Source organism: Harpia harpyja, chromosome 19 (assembly GCF_026419915.1).
Source record: "Harpia harpyja isolate bHarHar1 chromosome 19, bHarHar1 primary haplotype, whole genome shotgun sequence".
Taxonomy (NCBI): domain Eukaryota; kingdom Metazoa; phylum Chordata; class Aves; order Accipitriformes; family Accipitridae; genus Harpia; species Harpia harpyja.
The window spans coordinates 11,324,957-11,340,822 of record NC_068958.1 but is presented as its reverse complement, the minus strand read 5'-3'; the positions used below and the strand labels follow the sequence as shown (position 1 = coordinate 11,340,822).

General features: G+C 54.7%; 1 protein-coding gene across 5 annotated transcripts; it reads left to right on the top strand.

Moving 5' to 3' along the window:
- Positions 1-4,266: 4,266 nt before the first annotated feature.
- TOR4A (torsin family 4 member A) lies at positions 4,267-15,243 on the top strand. 5 transcript variants are annotated; one of them, XM_052815638.1, is made up of 2 exons: positions 4,267-4,297; positions 12,437-15,243. In XM_052815638.1, the coding sequence occupies exon 2, from the start codon at positions 12,476-12,478 to the stop codon at positions 13,976-13,978; it is 1,503 nt and encodes a 500-aa protein (XP_052671598.1). In that variant the 5' UTR covers positions 4,267-4,297; positions 12,437-12,475; the 3' UTR covers positions 13,979-15,243. The 5 variants fall into 5 exon arrangements, with proteins under 5 accessions (XP_052671598.1, XP_052671596.1, XP_052671597.1 ...); XM_052815636.1 differs by lacking the exon at positions 4,267-4,297 and adding an exon at positions 5,402-5,471; XM_052815637.1 differs by lacking the exon at positions 4,267-4,297 and adding an exon at positions 7,548-7,715.
- The last annotated feature ends 623 nt before the right edge of the window (positions 15,244-15,866 follow it).

Here is a 15,866-nt window from a genome sequence, read left to right as displayed (position 1 = left end):
GATGGTACCAACTCCTTTGTTTCCTCTTGGCAGAGCTCTCTTGGCATCAGCTTTCCTATGCTGAAAGGGCAGGCAGGAAACTCCCCAGTCTGCCGGGCACTGTCTCCCTTTCCTTGGGTCTCCATCTGTAGCCCTGGGAGGTTTTGGGAGGGGGACTGTTGGCTCCAGTTGCTGTCTGGGTCTCTTTGTGTGGCTAAAGCAGCGTCTTGCAGCTGGCTGTGATGAGCAAGACCCTACACAAAAGCAAGTGTTCACACTGTCTCCTTTGGCTTACGTGGGAGGAAGACTCCAGGGTCTGCTTGCCCTTGTTTGGGACTCTTAAATTTTGTGGAATAATTTTACTGTGGGATGAAGAATGCTTTAGATGGATGAGATGTAGCAGTTCTTCAGGGCAAGTTGTTTAGTCCTGCAGGATAAGTAAGTGGATTAACCAGGCACTGGTAGGATTGCTTTACTATGGCACAAATACACGTCTCCCTTCCAACACCACGGTGGCTGCCCTCGAGGGTTCATCGTCTTGGTGTGCTTTGGAGTTATTGGCACCACTGAGATCAACGAGGCAGTTGGATGGGATAATCCCTGAACTCTGTTGGTTAAACATCATGCCCCCCAACCTGGGTATCAAGCAATGGGTTTCAGGTTTGTGTTCTGCATTCAGGGTGCCTTAGTCCTGCTTTCTGGGTGGGTTTTGCTCATCAAGAGGAATATGCTGGGGAAATCTGGCTTTTATGAAAAATTTGCTTTCTGTGAAGCAAGGAATGAGTTTCCACAGCCTAAGGAGTCTTTCCCCTCCTCTGCTGAATATTCTGTCCCAGCCTGTGGGCACTGCAGCAGCTGGAACTGAGATACCAAAGGGCCGCGCTCAAAACACTGGAGCAGCCGGTAACCCTGGCTGTGCTGCTGTGCATCCAGGTGCATGAGAGGCTTGTGGAACATAGAAACCAACCTGTATTTAACATTTAACCTTGTTTTTCAGTGCCTAAAGGCCTGCAGGTCCCACACTGTGGGCATCCTTTGTGCAGCCACAGGCAGTGGGGTACAGCACTTATCTCCCCCTTGGGCAAATTTATGTTTTTTTCTCTGTGGGTGAGAGCGTGTGTTCTTGTTTCCCTGCAGCGCTTTGCTCAAAGCTGGTGGTGGTGTGGCACTAGAACTGGTTGGCGTGTTCTATTGTGAAGCTTAAAATATTCCTTGTGCTGTAGGGGCTCTGGTAATAACTAAATAAACCCCAATCTGGGAATGTGTAGGATATTACTCCAGGTAAAGCCAAGGAAGATGAACAGTGGCTAATCCCAAAACACAGCAGGCAGGGGAGGGAAATCTATGCCCGAACGTGTGAGGAGCCCCACCAGACCCTGGTAGGATACCCAGCTGGATCAGTTGTTTGAGGTTGGATGGGCTGGCCAGGACACGGCACTGGACTTGTCATCGCTGTGCCCAGCATGGGATGTGACTGGGGACATCCCTGGGACCCACGTGTTGAGGACACGAGACACAAAATCTTGTTGAACTGCAACTCGTTTAACCCCAGGCAGAGGTGTCTGCTGCCTGCTCGGTGCTCCTGCAGCAGGTCCTGGTGGGTTTTTTCCTTGCAGAAAACACCTCCTGGGGACTTCCCCACATTCCCTCAAAGGCTGCTCAGCTCCGCGTGCCCTTGCTCAGCTCTTGCTTAGATGCTCGCCCACCACTGAATAAACCAAAGCAGCCCACAGGTGCCTGGGCTCCATCCAAAACCCACATGTCCTGGGAGGGCGAGAGGGAGCAACATGTGGGCAGGTTGTGCAGACATCCCTAGAGGATAGCTCTCTCCTGCTGCATTTCACAGCTTCTCTTATTTTGTTTTGTTTTGTTTTCTCAGGAAGGAAAACTGTTTGAGCACATAGAAGCATCTGGAAAGGTAGGCAGCCGCGGGGCGGCAGGCTCAGTGTCTGCCGGCCATGGGAGCTGCAGCTGCCACATCCCTCTCCACGCTTCGTGGCTGACCGACAAACGTCTGGGCACGCTGTGGCTGCGACGGGGCGGGGAAACGTCTCTTTTTGATCTTTTGAGATCAAAGAAACTGTCAGCTTTGCAGTGGGGCTGCTGGCAGCCAGGGCTGTCCGCGGCCACCGATGGAGCCAGGGCCAGCTGCTGGGGCAAGGAGCGTGGCTGTGAGTGACTGCAGGGCCCTGGCTGGTTCTGCTTTGTTATAGGTGCAAAAATAGGACAAGGGGTAATGGCTTTAAACTGAAAGAGAGTAGATTTAGATGAGATGTAAGGAAACTCTTCACTGTGAGGGTGGTGAGGCACTGGAACAGGCTGCCCGGAGAAGTTGTGGGTGCCACAGCCCTGGGAGTGTTCAGGGCCAGGTTGGATGGGGCTTTGAGCAACCTGGTCTAGTGGAAGGTGTCCCTGCCCATGGCAGGGGGGTTGGAAGTAGGTGATCTTTAAGATCCCTTCCAACCCAAACCATTCTATGATTCTACGATTTATGTATGGGTGCAAGTGGATATATTCCTCCTGCGGTGCTTCCTCACCCCCTGAGGCAGGGTGCTGCAGGGCAGTGAGCGTGCCCTAGCCGTACCCCGTTCCCAGCAGCGCTCCCAGCCTCCCCGTGATGAGATGAGGCGCACATCCAGCCCTCCCTGCCGTGCCCAAAGCCATGGCAGTGCCGTGGATGTCAGGTCGGGGAAGGGCACAGGACAAGCATCTTTCCTGCCCTGACTTTTCCCAGCTGCCCTGATGCTGCCCCATGGGATGGACCCATGGGGTGCGATGAGTTTGTCCGTCCTGAGCCGGAAGGTGAGTGTTGCTGCCACTGATGGGACCTGGAGCCGCTTCTCTCCCCGTGGGGGGTCCTGGCGCGGCTGAGCCTGAGCCACTGTCTGAGTTGTAGTGTGGTCGTTTCAAAGTGTTACAATAGGAAAAACTCTGGTTTAATGAGTGTTTCAGCTTTTGTGGAATGTAAAAGTCTTAAAATTAATTGAAACCAGCTGGAAATGCAATTTTTCAGCCTGAATGGAGGAAGCTGGAAAAAAAAAAAAGAGCTATGGGCTCTTCCCTGTGCCATTTGCCATGCAGCCACGTTGCTTCAGGCTGGAGCTGCATCTGCTGGCCAAGGTGAAGCCCTGTCCCAGGTCCCTTGCTTTGCAAATCACTTCCACTTTTAGAGGAAAGAAAGAAAAAAGTATTTATAGCTCAGAAATGCACGTAAAATACCATTTCTTCACTCCTTAGATTCTTGGAAATGGGTTCAGTTCCTGCAGAGTGTTTTACAGATGCCCTTATTGCACAATATAACCCCTTTCTGTGAACGGACATTTACACAGGAAAGTGTTAAGATCATTTTCTCTGCTCACTGCTTGTGAAATGAGTTGATATTTTTGGCATTGGGGGACGCTGACGGCAGGACACTGTGTAGGTGACTGTCCCACCCGCTGCAGGAGGAGCGGCTGTGGGCACTCGCTGCTCTCCATCTTCTCCAAATTATGTCCCCAATTTTCCATTTTTTGCCCCAATTTTCTGCTTTTTTTCCAAAGGAAAAAGCAGTGTGACCCCGAAGCCTCCCGGGCACAGCAGCGCGTGCTGCTGGTCCCTGCCCTCTCCCATTGCTGGCCCCAGCACCCACCCCATTGCCGCCCTGGTGCCGAGCCCAGCCGGCGCCTCACGGCGCAACCACGACCTTCCCGGCAGCCCCGCGACGCCGCTGAGGCCGGCGCGTGAGGGGGTGAAGCTGCCAAACCCATTTTTCTTTGTTTTTTTCCTTTTTTTTATTGTTTAGTAAGTCAGGGATGGAGCTCAGCTGGAGGAGAAAGAAGCAGCATATTAAAATTGGGTTTTAGGAGTGGTCATCTGGACCAGCGCTCCCTGAATGGCTTTACAAAAAGAAATTGGATAAAAGTCTTCACTTTCCTTCAAAAAGAGCAACCGCCCTCATTTACCTTGGTCTATTTATAAACTGTTTAGAAGGGCCATGATAATCCAAGCAGGATGTGGTGTCCTTAAAGGGGATGTTCCCCGGCCCACAGATAAACTGTTTGGGTTATTTAGGGCGTGTTAAAGCAGGGCTGCTTACAAAGGTTGGAAATTTTTGCTAAGAGTGAGATTGGGAAGAGCGTGGGGTCTGGCTCAATGGCCCTGGGACTGCATCCCGCCTGGGGAGTTGCTGATCTGCTGCTGGTTTTACACCAAGCTTGCTGCTGTTCTGCTTCTTGCTGATACACCAAGTTTAGGATGCAGGAGGGCTGACGGTGCAGAGGCACCCTGTGGAAGTGAGGGGCTGGAGCAGCAGCAGAAATTCGGGGCAGATCAACACAAGGTGGGTGGTATAAAAGGAAAAAAACCCATGGAGCTGGAGAGCGGGCGGTCACACTGCAAAAAGGACAGCTCTATGCTTGGAAAAAAGTCCTCTGGGTCTGGAAATGACCCCGCAGGGCTGGACCCTGCATGCGATGCCTGTCAGGGGCTGCTCCCGCCCATCTGCTTGGGCAGTCCCACGCCAGGGAAGCTGCTGCCTACCATGGATCAGATTATTTTATTATACACTTTTATTCTTTCCTTTTTGGGGCAGCAGGAGGGGCTGGCTCTGAGGTCGGGGCCGGCACGGCTGCTGGAGGGTTTCTGTACACCCCCCCCGGGCACCATTTCCCCTTCTCCACTTGCAGGCTCTCACTTTTATTTTCAGGGCTCCCTGCCTGCTTCAGGCTTTGCATCTGTGGGGCATATTTCTGATCTCTACATCCATTTTCCTGATGGCTCCAAGCCCATGACCTTTTCAGCTGCCTTCAGCTTCTTTCTTGACAGATTTCCTCCTTTTTTGCAGAGTTTCTCCAGGTAAGGCCAGTGCTGTGGGTATGGGACCTTCCGTCCTGGACCCGTTCTGGGCTCTGGGCACCCACAGCCCTCCCAAAGGGACCCACTGGCCCTGGGGGATTCATTCACCTTATTCTGGCTTTCTGGGGGAGCAGAGAGGCCGGGGCATTTGCACATGTCTGGATGCAGCTGCTGCTAATCAGCCTTGGAGGTATTTCAGCTAAACAGGCGACATGCCAAAAAATGGAGGAAAAACCTAAAATTGTCATATAAATTGGTGCCCAGCAGCAAGGGGCCGTGCAGCTGCCCCGACCTCCAACGATGGTTTCTGGCGAGTACCAAAGTCAGGGGCTGCCCATCACCTGCAGGTACCCAAACCAGTGGGTACTGGTCAGTGACTGGTACCAATATCTTGGCTCGGAGGTTGCTGTCTCCCTGTCCCCAGGGCTTTCTTGCCCCTTTTCTGCTGGAGTGCCCCGTGGCGGGGCAGAGCTGTGGGAGAGGCCGTGTTTGCGCAGGATTTGCATTTGTGGCTTTGCAGGAAGGGCCGTGGCACCCACGGCTGCTTGTCCCCAGTCCCGCTCCAGCCGCCGTTTCCTCCTCACGTGGGGCCCGGCTCGGGGGGGGGGCCCGGCCTCAGCACCGGCAGGGACACAGGGCACAGGGCTCGTGGGCCCCAGGTGAGTGGGGGAACTGGGGTTTGGGGGGAGAGAGGGCTGGCCCCAATGCACACCCCTCCTACCCCTTCACTAGACCCCCCTCCCCCACATGGATATAGCCCCCATCCCATTGCACTGCCCCATTGCATGCGTACAGCCCCCCCGGTGCACTGGCCCAATGCACAGGCATGCCCCCCCCCGCAGCTGCACTGCCCCCCTGCCCACAGCTGCCCTGCTCACACAGGGTCCCCCCAATGCAGTGTCTCCCCCCTCCATTGCACTGCCCCAACGCCCATGCGTGCCCCCCCATTGCATAGCCCCCCCATATACACAGCCCACCCCATTGCACGTGGAGGCCCCCCAACGCACTGCCCCCCTGCCTGCAAGCAGCCCCCCATTGGTCTGCCCCCCCACGCAGCCCCCACCCTATTGCATTGCCCCCCACATACAGCTCCCCCCAGTTGCATTGCCCCAGTGCCTGCATGTGCCCCCCCCCCGATGTCCCCTCCCCATGGCACCCAGCGGCATGGCAACTTGGTCCCCCCACTTTGGGGTGCCGGAGGTCCCTAAAGGCCCGCAGGGGTGATGCAGTCCCCACCCCGGGGCCGTGGCAGGGGCAGCGGCAGCATGAGGTGGTATTTCGGCCGTGAATGTGAGCAGGGGCCATTTTCCACGGTCCTGTCCCCTTGTCCCCACCTGCCCGATGGGCCACGCCGGAGGGACGTCCCCACGTGGGTCACCTCTTGGTGCCAGCGATGCCCCTGCCCCGTCCTCCTGCTCCCCCCAAGGCACTCCCCTGGCTTTTTTTGGCAGCCGCCCCAGACTGAGCTGATGATTTTGGAGGCTGGTTGGCATCGACACCGGGACAGCGTTCCCACCTGCAAGGGCCAGCCCTGCATCACCCTGCGTGCATCACCATGTCACCTGCGTGGGCACCCCACGGCTGTGCTTGGGCCCCCCAGCTCGGGCATGGGCTGGTGGTGGCCATGCTGCCCCGCGTGGGTCCCCGTCCCCACGCACCATCAAGCTCCTCCAGCACCGTGGGGGTCCCACGCAGGTTGGTCCCATGTCCTCACTGTAACTGGGAGCTCATCACCCTCTGCTCTGCCCATGGCTCCAGCATCTCCTGGCGTCCCGGCAGGGCAAGCATCCTTCACAGGTGTGCTTCAAGCCCTGCTTCCACCTTCTCTTGGTTTCCTGCTGCTTTTTGGAGGCTTCCTGCCCCCCACACCCCCCGGCTGCCCACAGGGCACTGGGGACAGCTCATACTCCTTCCCAGTCACAGCAATACATTTTTTCTGGGCTATTGAGGTATGCTAACAGCCCTCAGGTGGTGGCTGGGAGCTTCTTGCTCCTCTAATTGCTTCTTTCAGGGTTTTGGGGGGAGCATTGCTTTTTTTTTTTTTTTAATGGTTTTCAACCATATTGCTTGGGAGAAGCTCTTCCTTTGCAAAAATCTAAATTAGCCAGAAAAACATCTCTTTTCATGGCTGTTCCTGAAATGTCTGCCCGAGCTTCTCCGGAGGGGATCTCCAGCTTGGGGTCAGCCCTGCCAGGCTTCCCGACCCGGAGAGCAGCTCCCAGCCACTCCATGCCAGTGGCTGTCCTCCAGCTGAGCTCCTGCACCTTTGTGACACAGAAATCCCCACATTTGCAAGGATTTGTTAGGCAAATCCCGCCCAGGCCACAGCAGAGGCATGTCTGGGCACCTGGCGCAGAGCTGGGGAGACTTTGTGGGTCTGGGCTGGGGGACCCTGCTCAGAGCATCCCCACCCCATGGAGATGCAGGGTCCTTCATGTGCATTGCAGCCAGGGTGGGATCTGTGCTGTGATGCTCCAGAACACACCAAATTGGTTTTTTTTCCCCTATTTTTGGTCCTGGGCAGCCGCTCTCACAGGGAGCAGGTTCCACCTGGGAGTTGATCCAAAAATAGGAGCTTGAAAGACCAGCAAGGGGTCACACTGGGGCTGCTCTGGCTTTGCCAAATGGGCTTGTTTTTCGGGGAAAAGCCTTGGCCAGGTTGTGCAAGTGCAGGTGAGAGGTGGGGCGGGGGTCGGAGCAGGTTGGTTAGGGCTAAAGGAAAGTTGAGCTGCAGGTGGAGGTGAGGAGGAACTGCCGTGATGAGCTTTTCCACAGCTGGCTATGGAAAAACCCCCGCTGTTTCCTTCTTCTCTCTCTTAAGGCAGCTGGTGGAGGAAGCGGTTCTTCCCCAGGGAGTTTTTGTGCAGTGGGGGCTTGGAGCGCCCACACCGTCTCTTCCAGAGGTCGGTTCTGCAGCAGCCGTGCAGCCTGGCCTGGCCGTCCCCCCATCCCTCTGCCATGGGGCCAGGGGCTGCAAAGGGGCCAAAAGCCTCAGCGGGTCGGGGTGGCTGGGGACAGCAGAGCAGGAGCTGCTGCGGTGCAGGAGCCTGCCCCGGGACAGACAATTCAACTACTCTAGACTTGCTATTTTTTTTCCAGACTCACTATTTTTTTATGGACTCACTATTTTTTTCCCAGTTTCGCTCTATTTTCTGCCCTCCCTGTTTTCCCTGCTTGGTAAGAAACCTTGTCCCTGAGCTACACCGGTGCTGGGTTAGCCCCAATAACCTCTCCTTGCAGCATCACCGCTTTGACCTTTACCGGTGACAGGCTCAGGGCTAATTACACCCCATCATAGGGTGGGGATGTTTTGCCCAAACCTGGGGTTTTCAAGGCTGCATGGGTGATGAGCTCATCCCATTGCCCCAACCCAGTCCCGCCGCGGCCGCCCAGGATTCGTGTTTCTTCGCACGATGCCGTCTGACGGCAGCCGCTGAGGAGGGCTTTAAGCAAGAGGAGGGAGAGAAAACCGGCCACCGTCAGCCGTCCCACGCCATGGGGAGAAGGAAGTGCAGCCACGGGCCACTCCTCCTCGCCATTTCCTCTCTGCAGTCGGGTTTTTTTATACGGATGAGAGAAGGGGGGGCAGAGGAGCAGCCGGCCCGTCCAAGGCCAGAGGCTGGGCTCAGCGGCCGAAGTGGAGCACCGGCGGCTGGCCCCGAGGGAGACGCTGCCGGTAACTGCGCTTGGTTCGGCTTCCCTGTCCCGCTCCCCACCCCACAGAGGGTCACCGGGGCACCCCTTGGCCTCGGCCACTTTGAGCTCTGTCCCCACCACTGCCTCATGCTTATCCCCAATGGCCCCTTTCCACCAAAAACCGCCCCAGTTTTGCAGGGACCCTCCTGTTCCCACTGGTTTCGGATGCTCTGGGCTCTTCCCCTCCACTTGCTGCCCTTCCCGTTGGTCTCTGTCTTTGGGGCTTGGCAAAAAATTTGGGCTGGGAGTGGGGCCAGTGGGATTTGGTGGCAAGCAGGCTTTTGGGGTGGTATGGGTGGGTTTTGCATTGCCCTGGCTGTCACCCTCGTGCTGTGTTTTTGGGGAGGGTGAGTGCCTGCATGCCCCAGGCTTGAGCCACAAAGCAAACCATGTTTCTCAGCTTGTTTCCAAGTGGTGCCCCCAGGGAGCTGCAAGTTGGGTGCTGGGGCTGTGCCCTGTGCCGGAGCCATGCTGGCCTCTGCCAGCATCCAGGAATTCCGCTCCCGGCCACTGATGCCCTTTAATCTGCAGCCCGCACTGCAAGGGGCCGTTTTGCTCATTTTCTAGCCATTCCCTTTTTCCAGCAGCTTTGCTAAGCCAAAGAGCCCAAGTCTGGGGTGCAGCTCCCTCCTCTCCAATGCTGTCCTCAGGATTCAGCAGCCGGCACTTTAACCGGGGACACATTTCTCCGACTGGCATTGGGCCGATGTCTCCTGCAAACCAGGCACTTTCTACCAGCTAATGCCATCTGCCCGGAGGCTGCCCCCATCCTGCTCCCCTCCTGGCCTGGCTGCTTCTGTCTGCCCATGGAGGCTCCTCTGTTGTGGAAACCTTGTTCTGGCAGGAGTGGGGTGACACACGAATGCAGATGTTAGGGGAAGAGTTAAAGGAGGAAAGCTGGAGGTTTCTCAGGAGCATTTCCAAGAGCTAAGTGCAAGTCTTCCCACGGTGCGGCTGGACTCGGTGCAGAGCAGTGGCTAACAGTGTTTACACGAGCACTTGAGATGCTGTGGACCTAATTGCCGGGTTCTTTTTCCTATAGTTTTCACCAAACATCTAATTAAGCTGCCGAAAGTGCATCTCTGCAGGTTGGCAGCACCGCTGGGCTGGCACAGCTGCCTGCCCTGGCCCTGATCTGATGTTGAGCACGCGGGGGCTGCTCTTACAAAATTCGAGTCCTATGTAAATACAAGCAGGTATTAGGGACTGAGTCATGGTATTAATAGGATTATTATATGCGTGACTGGACAGATTTCTTGCTGAGGATGGGATTTGGTCCCTCCACCCTGCCTCACTCGGCTCATCTGGAGGGTTGGGCATCCCATGCTGCTGGGATGGATGTGTTGTTTGGGCTCTCGGCTTTTGGGAAAGAGGGTCCTGAGCATCTCCCGGCTAGCGAGCACTCAGTCCTCACTGTTTTCCATTGTCCTCACATTGGCCTAGGGCTCCCTGCGCGGACACAGCAGTGGTAGGAGAGTTGGCTCCAGGCTGCGAGGAGCCAAACCGCTTCATGCTTTGGCCGGGGCTATGGGCAGGGGCAGGGTGGGGTGGGCACCCAGCAGCATCCATGGGGAGTGTTTGGGACGTCTCATGTTTCCCTACCAGCATCCTTCTGCTCCCTAAACCTTTTCCCATAAAGTCCCACAGCTCTCCCCTGGCATTTAATCAATCCCCTCTATACCTGCATGGGTTTGGGGCTGAGAAAGCTTCACTGCATGTTTGCGTTGATGTGTGTTATGGCCCAGAGGGTTGTTCTGGCCCCAGGCTGAGCTCTGCGGTGTCCCCGCTCCCTGGGGACCATGGCCCGTGCTGGTCTGTGCCACGGGGGCTGCTCCCCAGCAGCTGTGGGGACGGCTGTCCCTTTGGGGACCTTCAGACGCTGTGTGAGCAAGGCAAAGTGTGCAAGATGGAGAGAAGTAAGGTTGTGACCCCAGGGTGGCATGGGGACAGCCCAGGATTCCCAGTGGCATCCCTGGCGGTGGCATCCCAGGTGGCGGTGGCCCCCAGCCCTCCTGCCTGGTGCTGCCTCTGCACCTGCTTGCAGCAACCTCCTCCGGCTGGTTTTGCTGTTGGCACGGCCAAATCCTGCACATGGTCAGCAATTAGCACTCGGGGCTAATTGCTGCACAGCAATAGCTCATCCAGCGATTAGCACTGTGGGAGCCACTTGCCCAGGCTTGGTTCCCACAACGAGCTGGCTGCCGGCACATGGTCCAGAAATCAACTTGTCCCTGGGGCAGGGGTGAAGCCTTCACTCGGCATGTCCTGGCATTTCCAAGGAGCTGGGAAAGGAGCGGGGTGAAGCGAGGAGGCGGACGAGAGCGTTTCCCACCACCTGCAACTCCCTGCACAGCTTCCCCAGCCACCCTTTTGCTCGCTGCATGCCGGCGGGCGCCCGCCTGCGTCAGCCTCATGGTGAGGGAAGTAAAACCTTTGCCAGACCGTGACATTTTGTAGGTTGATAACTTCCTGCTGAGCTGAAGTGAGTTAATAACAAACCCTTCGGGGACCTCCTCCTCCTCTCCAGAGAAGTGGTGCTTTTGGCAAGACCTAGGGATGATTTTTCTGGGTGGCCGATGAAAGCGGCTTTCCTCGCCCTGCCTGTGCCAGCTTCCTGCTCTCAGGGTTGGTAATATCACAGTGGCAAACTGTCCCTTGCGTCACCGCTGCTGCGGTCCAGAGGCAGCAGGGAAATGCCCTCCCACCGTGACACAGCTTCTGCCACCACCAGCTTTGTGCCGGGCAGGGACAGAGCCATGCCTGGCGCTGCAGCACGTGGAGGTGGTCGTGTGTGCACGGGGTCCTGTGCCGCATGGCTGCATCCAGGCCCGGAGAGCTGTTTTTTCCCTGGGGCTTCCCCATCAGGTCCGTGCCTCTTGTCATCACGTCCTGCAGCCGGAGCACGGCCTCTCCTCTTCCTCCTTGTTCACTGACCAAGGCTTGTCCATGCATTCCCCCAGCAGATGGTTATTCCAAGGGATGCTCTCCTGCACAGCTCCGGGGTCTCGTGTGGGAAGGACACAGTGGCCACCACATGTCCAGGGGTGCGAGTGTGTGGGCAGACGGGGCAGGGAAGGACCGTGGGGGTAGGAGGGTCGGGGTGCTGTGGGGCAGCCCCGCTCCTCTCCCCTTCCCATAGCCACGTGCTGCTAGCAGGCTTAGTCACAACCACATCAGTTCTCTGCAACCTGTCCGAGTCCTCCCCATCCGGGGGCAGCCTGGGGAGCTGTGGGCCGAGGGCTGAGCGCTGGCTGGATGCCGCCTTCACCTCCTCTCCCTGCCGGCAGTGACCAGCGCTGCCTGGCATACCTGTCGGCACAGCCAGGAAAAATCCTCCCCCAGGGAGATGCCGTGCCACCACAACCTGAGTGGCAAGAGCCTTTCCACAGCAAGTTGCTCCCGTGCACGCTCCCACACCCCGGAAGGTCTCTGTGGTTGTATGAGTGACTCTTTCCTATAGGGGTGTGTACGTGCGTGTGTGCGTATGCTGGTGCAGAGGTGTGGTTTTGTGTCTTGCTTAAATTTAGCAGCTGTAAGGAAATAGGACGGGACAGCTCTGGTTCACAGCACAGATCTGTATGCCCGGTGTCCTGCCTCTTGCTCGTGGCAGCACGCAGCAGAGCCCCTGGCTTTGGCTCCAGCCAGCTTCAAGCTTTCCTTCTGCATGTGAAGGCAGGGTTGGTTTTATGATATGCATCGATTTGCATTTATTTACACTGAATTTCATCTGTAGTTTTGCATGTCTAGAGAATCTTCCAGAAAGTTAGCTTAGGTCCAAAAGTCTCTCTCTGCCACCTTGCCATTGCTGATTGCTACAGGTAACCATTCTGCCCATTAGGAAGTGGGATATCTATCTAATAATTTGACTGTTATTAGTCACTTCCTGATCTTACAAAGATTGCTTTTACATTGTTCTGTTTCTTTTTAGAAAGAAGATGATGTGAATGGGCTGTAAGAACCAGACGAGATGGATGGAGAGCTGCCCTGCACTGAGGTGGATGGAGAAGTGTCCTCTGCCACGGAGGATCTGGGAGGAGAGGTGCCCTGTGCGGAGACCAACACAAAAGAAGAGGCACCTTGTGCTGAGAGCAGCATGGAAGGAGACATGCCCGGCACTGACAGCGATGAGGAAGGGGAAATGCCCTGTGCCGAGAGTGACGCAAAAGGAGAGGCATCTTGCTATGAGAGTGATGGGGAAGAAGTACCAGATACTGAAATCCCTGCTGTTTCAAAGAAAATGTCTTCTATTTCTTCTCCGTTGAGGGCAATCATCCGCCTGCGACGACAATACCGGGTGCAAAAGAAAAGCCGCCTGCATTTAGAGCTCCCTCGAGAAAAGTCTTCAGAGCTTGTCCACAGAAGGCTGCTTCAAAGGCAGCTTTCCCTGAACCGAACTAGCCTGTATGGCCCTTCCATGTCCTTCTTTAATCAGACCAGCTTTGAAACTTCCCAGTACTTCACCTTTGACACATCTGTGGAGCAGTGTTCTATGAAAAAATGCAGGCGGAAAAAGAATCGAAGGAAATCTAGGATAGTCCTGTATCCAGACAAAACAAAAAGATACCTTCCAACAGAGGAGAAGAGCAAGGCAAAACGCTGCCTTCTCTTGCTCATTGTCATTATCTTCTTTCAGATTCTTAATGCAATAGAGAACCTGGATGATAACCTCCAAAAATACGACCTAGATGGTTTGGAGAAAACAATGCACCGAGAAGTATTTGGGCAGAAGGTTGCTGTGGAAAGTATTATGGAATTACTGAAAGACTATCTGGCTACCCACATACACAACAAGCCTCTAGTAATCTCTTTAAATGGCCCGACAGGAGTTGGGAAGAGTCATGTTGGCTGGCTGCTGGCTAAACATTTTCGTTCTGTCATGGACAATGACTTTGTGCTTCAGTACTTTGTTATGCATCACTGCCCCAACGAGGTGGCTCCTCTTACTTGTGAAATAGATTTGTCTAAGAAGATTTCTGACACGGTTACAAGAGCCGAAATAGAAGAGAAGATACCATTGTTTATTCTGGATGAGGTTGAACTCATGTCTCCAGTCCTGCTGGATACTCTCAGCCGATTCTTTGAACCCAATCAAACCAACGAGTTCCTCAACACCATCTACATTTTAATAAGCAACATAGGAGGTGGTGAAATAACCAAGTTTGTTATCCAGAATGCATCTGCTGAGCTTCTGCATCAGCAAAGGGGACTTGAAGAACTGCTGGGCATCATCCAGCCTGTACTGATTGATGTCCACCCCCTCTGGAAATCTGCGGACATCATCCCATTTGTTCTTCTGGAGAAAAGTCACGTCATAAACTGCTTCCTAGAGGAGATGAGGAGGGAAGGGGTGTATCCTGACCAGAAGCATATTGAAAATTTAGCGAGCCAGCTCAGTTACTACACTACAGGGGACAAGCAGTACTCCAGGATGGGCTGCAAGCAGGTTGTGGCCAAAGTCAACCTGCTGTAGTGACTTACTGCAGAGGCCAATTCCTGCTCTCAGGATTTGCAAAATTCTGGGCTTATGGAGGAGTACGTTACAGCAGGTTGTGGTCAAGGTGTCCTTTCTCAGGCCTGCGCTGACTCTGTCCTGGTCAAGGTGGAGGGATGGCAGCCGGGGCTCCTCTGCAACATGGTCTCTGTTCTCCTCCAGATGCTTCACATGTTCCTAATGTTCTGTGAATAAGGCACAGGCAACAAAGCCCAAGCAACCAGCCATTAATTGTGAGTTGCTTTGTACCTCACATGCTCATTTGGGATACTTTTTCATTAAGGAGTTGTGAGATGAGGACAGACGCTGCGGGATATAACAAGAGGAGGAAATAGTAACTGGGTTACTGTCCCTGCAGTACACATAGCCGTGTCTCACTCTTTCTCCAGGCTCACAGTCTTCAACTCTTTGCTTTTCTTGGTCCTGGCTGGTGATGTGCAGAGCAGAAGCCATGCTGGATGCCTGGGAGAATTGAGAGAATTTGTGGCTCCTCATCCCCCAAATGCACGGGCAGTCAGAACTCTGATTTCCCCATCTCCTACGTGACCACGTGCTCTGGAGACTGCTTTTTGGACCCATTCCTGAGTTCTTGCTCTTCTGAGCTCATACCTGAGCTCACCTTTGGCACCTCCAGCGAGATTTCTGCCCTGCAAGTCTGTTTGGGCTCGTCTTGAAGACTGCTCAGCTGCGCCAGCCAGTGCAGAAATAACCACTGGATTGTTTCAGGTCTGGTGGTGGCAACTCCTCCTGCGAGCTCTTCTGCTTTTTGCTTCTGGGTACACTTCACCACACTCATTATCTAGAAAGCACAAAATAGCAGCTGGCATATATTAAGCAACACACACTGGCAAAGGCAGTTTAGGCTGGCTGGGCCGAGCGCAGTGGGAGTCCTCAGCTTGTTCCCAGTCCTGCGAGGCCAAGGAGAGGTTCTTTGCCATTGAGACCCTGGAGAGAGCATGCTGCCTGGAAGCACCTCAGGAAAAGCACATGTCCTTGTTTTGAGCAGGCAAACTGAGCAGGTATTTATGACATTGCTGTTTTGGTTTTGTGCCTAAATCCCCTTCTACAATTTGCTGTGAATTATCATACACATAATCCTGTGGATGTTTGCACTGGTTGTTTGATTTCCTCTTTCTAATTGTTGGTCTCCAAAGACTTCCATCACAAACTCCTTCTTCCAGAGCTATTGTCAGGAATAAATCCAAACTATCCTGAATAAAAATCATTCAAAGTACATTTCCTTTCTTTGACTGAAATATGGTTTTCCTCCCAGATTTCTTTTCTGGACTGATGTAGCTGCACTGCCATGCCTGTGCTTCCCGGTGACTCGGATTGGGAGCAAGGGCTACAGTTTTGCTGCATGTTTTTTGCAGACCACCTCGATGCAGCTTGTGTGCACAGCTCTTCGAGGTGCGCTCATGGTAAGCCAGATCCAAAACCCACACAGTGCAGCAGTGCCAAAAGCTGTGTGTCGCACAGCTCCTCCATCCCCCAGAGCTGCCCGGGGGGACTAGGCTGGCGACTGGGGAAGTGTGGCCTTGGCTGAGATGGTGCTGGGCTGGACTGCCTGTCCATGGTTTCTCCTCTTGAAATTATCCAATGGAGGAGCCTTTTTCTCCTGCAGAATAGCCCTGCAGCGTGAGAGCAGCTGGGCAGAGAGCAGGAAGGGCTGCTTGTGTGGCTTAGGGGAAGGGCTCTGAATGAAACTAAGCCACCTTCTAGATGCAAGTGTCCACAAAAAGTGACATGTGTGAGCTGGTTTCCATAGCTTAGTGAGACTTTACTACCAGGACAGTTAATATGTTTTTATCCTGGGTAAGAAACAGAAACAACTCAGGGACCAGGATTCCCCTCCTCTTCCAGCTGG